We start from the raw sequence: 4,867 nt of genomic DNA, 5'->3' as shown, positions 1-4,867 counted from the left end.
TAATATTTGCAAACTTAGAGAAATATATATTTAGATGTGAAAACCGAATATCTGAATTCCTTAACTTAAAGCGACATCTCCTTATTTAAAAGCGAAAATCTGTCTGGATGTATGTTCGCTAAAAAATCAAAATCGATTGATTTGGATTGCGTTTTTTTAGTAGCTTGCAAATATTTAAGGGGTGGTTTGTAAACAATCTTCTCTTTCCGGTGTTATGTGGGTTCAGGCAGGCACTGTATCGAAAATGCGAAATTTCTTTGTAACAGAACACGTGTGTTGCTATGGGAACAGCATGCTTACAATATATTTAATAAATAAAACTATACAAAACCACTAAAAATTAAACCACTAAAGCTCGTTGCACACATAGTTTTAATTCAGAAGTAAAAGTGCGCTAGAAATAAATATGCATGCTAACATAAGTTATCGAAAATTGTAGAAATATTATATTTCACAGGCAATGTTAAACATTAATCATATTCTTAATAGTCCAAAAAGCATTTCAATTTCAAGAATTTTAAATTTATTAAATTCTAATGCTAAAACATTTGAACGCTAACTATTAATAATAATAAGTAATTGCTCACTCACTTTCTTTTGATTACGATTTATTCTCTAACTTTTTATAATTATCCCTTCGCTGAAAATACCATAAACGGTCAGTTTTTATTTACAGTGCTGTCCTCTTTTGATAAAAGTTGAAAACATAAATAAATCAGAAGAGTAGCTCAGATTTTACCATTTTTGGATGCAAAGTCTTTGTAAGCTTTAGTCACATAGTTAGATGTGTATATATCTCAGGATTTAAGCGTAATATTTTTAAATGTCAATAAGCTAAATTATGCATTTCAGTTTCTCTTCTTCTTTTAGATTGTTAATGAAGCTATATCATCTACGTGAGAACGTGAATGCTATCTACGTTAAGAAATTACACTCAGGCCCCTCTTCCCCACTGGGCACTATGGGCACGTGCCCAGGGCCCCGCGATCGAATGGGGCCCCCTAGTTCCTGCCAGATTACCAAATGATAACCGATACATTATTACCGAAAAACATTAATTTTGAAAAATCTGATGATAATGACTTACTACAATACCTACGCTTATTATATTAGCTTTAGTTTGCCGCATGCGGATAGCTATACCTTGTACAACATAGCTTGAACTTTTTGACAGATGGGTCAGTGATGGGAAACAGAAAATATCTATTGGTGTAAAAAATGTGTTGGCTAAATATGTGGCTGTATGTATGTTTTAAACTATTCAAAATAAATAAATTCATTCGTCAATCAATTTTATTGCACTAGACATAAAAACATTGGGTAGGTAAGAAACCATTGTTTTCAGTTTTTCTATTTAAATTTTACCTCGAAGCAATAAAAACCACTTAAGACTTTCGGAAAATGCTTGAGTCCTTAACAGGTACTTTTATGTTGTGTGTCTATTCTTATGATTATTATCAATTTTTAATATTATTAAAATAAGAAGATATTGTTCGTCGTTGCAAAGTTATATCGATTTCAGATTTGACATCTGTCAAAAAGAAAGATCAAACTAATAAATAAACAGGGTATAATACTCCACTCTCTCTCAAAAATGAGTTTTTCCGATATTAGTATGTTTAGGTTAATTTAAATACCTATATGTAAGTATAAGAATACAATTTAAAAAAAAATTATTAAATTAAAAAAAGAATTATTTGATGCGGTGTGGTTTATGTCTTAAAGAAACCTATTCGAACGTCATTCGTAATACCAAAGACAAAAAAGGGGAATTCCCGATTCCCGATCGTCGTTTGACTTGACGAACGGGAATTCCCTTCAAGTATTTGTCTGCGATGTTGTGGCGTTTGTTTTGTTTGTAGTTGTTAGTTTGTTACTGACTGTGCTCGAGCTCTGATAAAAAAAATAGTATTGTTTGATTAAATCGTCGTTTTGTCTGTTTTGTGTTAGCGAATATTTTCGTTATAAAATTAATTAAATAGTGAATTATAATATAAAATGTCGAAACGGTCATATCCTAGTGGATCTGAAAAAAGGAAAAAAGCTCTACATCAGAAAGAAGTAATTGAAAAGTTACCAAAATTAACATCATATTTTACTACTACTACTGGAGAAACTTCTGTAAGTAGCAATCAACTCATAAATGTTCCACATGATGACTCAGCTCAATTACAAATTGCGGGAATTTCTAAACCTTCATGTTCCAATTTTGAAAAAGAGATTGAATCAGAAAGCGACTATTCCTACGACGAAAGTGCAACGACTTCAGTGACTTCACTAAAACCGACAACTCCAACTGTGTCAATTGAACAGCAGTTTTCCAACACAGAAGAATTAATATCGCACGATCCCGCCGATTATTTTCACGAAAAGTTTGTTGAAATAAATCGCGAAATTTTAATTCGTAAGGGACCAGTATATTTTCAAAATAAAGATTCTGACTTTTCCGAGGCATCCAGAACATACAAAGATGGTAATAAATTAGTAACGAGATATTTCAACAAAGCATTATTTATTCGCAAATTAAAGAACAATGAAAGCGTCGAAAGAAAATGGTTGCTGTATTCGCCTTCCAAATGCTCTGTATTTTGTTTTTCATGCTGCTTATTTAACCCAACTGATGTTAATCTTTGCTCTCGGAATGGATGTAATGATTGGAAGCATATTAATCACATAATTTTAACACATGAAAATAGCCCAGCGCATAAGCAATCTATGATGACTTATCTGGCACGAAGTAAAGCGGTTGGTAGAGTAGATATAGACTTATTATCTCAACATCAAAAGGAAGTGGATTACTGGAGAAACGTACTTAAACGGATTGTAGCTGTTGTAAAATTTTTGGCATCGAGAGGGCTTCCATTTCGCGGCGACAATGAAATCCTAGGATCTCCAAACAATGGAAATTATTTGGGTTGTGTGGAATTATTGAGTGAATTTGATCCATTTCTTGCAGATCACTTAAAAAAATTTGGGAATCCTGGAAAGGGTAACATTTCTTATTTATCAGCAAATATCTGTAATGAGTTTATTGAAGTAATGGGAAAACAGGTTCTAAAAAAAATTATAAATGAAGTTAAATCAGCAAAATATTTTTCCATAAGCGTTGACAGTACGCCCGATCTGTCTCATATTGACCAGCTAACTTTCATCATTCGATACGTAAAAGACTGTGTTCCTGTTGAAAGGTTTTTGAAATTTATACCTATTAAAGAACATAAATCTAAGTATTTAGCGGAGACCATCTTAAATTTTTTAGAGATACATGATATTCCCATAAAAGATTGCAGAGGACAAAGCTACGACAATGCTTCAAATATGTCGGGAAAGTATAGTGGTCTACAAACAAGAATCAAGGAAAAATGTGAATTTGCCACCTTTATACCATGTGCAGGACATTCACTAAACTTGGTAGGTGTCCATGCTGCTGGGTGTGTACCGGAGGCATCACAGTTTTTTGAAATAGTTCAGAAAGTGTACAACTTTTTTTCGGGCTCTACCCACAGATGGAATATGTTAACAGAACATTTAGGTTCAAAAAAAGTTGTTAAGAGTCTTTCACAAACCAGATGGTCAGCCCGAGCTGATGCAGTAAGTGCTTTGCATGGGGGTTATAAAAGAATATTAGAAGCTTTAATCACCATCGCAAACGATACTGAACAGGCACGAGAAACAAGAGACGAAGCCCTTAGTCTGTCTAGAAAAATGGGAAATCTAGAATTTATTATACTGACGGAAATCTGGAGCACTATATTGGAAAGAATAGACAAAACAAGTAATTATCTTCAGAAAGAAACAATAACACTGGACGTTGCAACCAATTTGTTGACTTCACTTTATGATTTTATTACTAACCTCAGGGATAAATTTGATAACTTCGAATCATCTGCCAAAGAAAATAACCCAGAATCTGACTACAAGGATCTATCTCAAAGAACAAGACGTAGAAGCTCACGGCAGAGTTTTTTTGATGGCTCTGCGCCATCAGTCCAATTGAATGGAAAAGAGCGATTCAACGTAGAAACCTTTCTCCCAATAATCGATACCTTGAGTGTTCATCTAAAACAGCGACAAAGTTCATATGAGATCGTCAGTCAACGTTTTAGTTTATTTTTTCACTTAAAAACTCTGAATTCCGAAGAGATACGACAAGGATGCAAAGAATTTTCTCAAATCTATCACGAAGATGTAAATGAAAAAGAGTTAGAAATAGAATGTCAACATTTAAAAGAATACTTAATAAATGTTCAGAGTGAAAATGAAGCATCTAACAGTGTACAGGAAGTATATAATCTATTAAAGCAAAACAAAATTGAAGACACATTTCCTAACGTAGAAATTGCATTGAGAATATTTTTAAGCATGATGGTAACTAACTGCAGCGGAGAACGCTCCTTCTCCAAATTGAAACGAATAAAAAATGAATTAAGAAGTACAATGCTTCAAGAGAGATTAAATAGTTTGTCGCTGATGTCCATAGAATGTGATATTCTCAATACCATAGATTTTGAAGAAGTGATTAACGATTTTGCTCATCTTAAATCTAGAAGGGTACCTTTGCAATCAACATAGAATTAATCTAAGGATTTTAAGTTAAGCGAGTTACTTTTGTAGATTATTTTTTATATTTCCTATTTTTTTATAGCTAGTAACTAAATAAAAATAAATTTAGAACCTTGTTTGTCTTTCTTTATCTATTGTAACTAAATAGTGTTTTCTCAAGGTCATAGGGGCCCCATGATCCTAATGTGCCCAGGGCCTCAAATAGTTTAAAGACGGCCCTGGNAAAAAAAAAAAAAAAAAAAAAAAAAAAAAAAAAAAAAAAAAAAAAAAAAAAAAAAACAAAATAAGGAATATGTCGCCACTT

General features: G+C 32.7%; 1 protein-coding gene across 1 annotated transcript; it reads left to right on the top strand.

Moving 5' to 3' along the window:
- Positions 1–1,998: 1,998 nt before the first annotated feature.
- On the top strand, positions 1,999–4,572 carry LOC122270051 (zinc finger MYM-type protein 1-like). Its single transcript, XM_071179229.1, has one exon. It carries the CDS (start codon positions 1,999–2,001, stop codon positions 4,570–4,572), a length of 2,574 nt encoding a protein of 857 aa, XP_071035330.1.
- The last annotated feature ends 295 nt before the right edge of the window (positions 4,573–4,867 follow it).

This window comes from Parasteatoda tepidariorum, chromosome 3 (genome assembly GCF_043381705.1).
Source record: "Parasteatoda tepidariorum isolate YZ-2023 chromosome 3, CAS_Ptep_4.0, whole genome shotgun sequence".
NCBI classification, from domain to species: domain Eukaryota; kingdom Metazoa; phylum Arthropoda; class Arachnida; order Araneae; family Theridiidae; genus Parasteatoda; species Parasteatoda tepidariorum.
Note: the sequence above shows the minus strand (reverse complement) of the source record. Positions and strands in the feature narration are given on the sequence as shown.

What these genes read in the sequence shown, in the direction of transcription:
- LOC122270051 (XM_071179229.1), top strand. Translation starts at nt 1,999, where the DNA reads ATGTCGAAACGGTCATATCCTAGTGGATCTGAAAAAAGGAAAAAAGCT.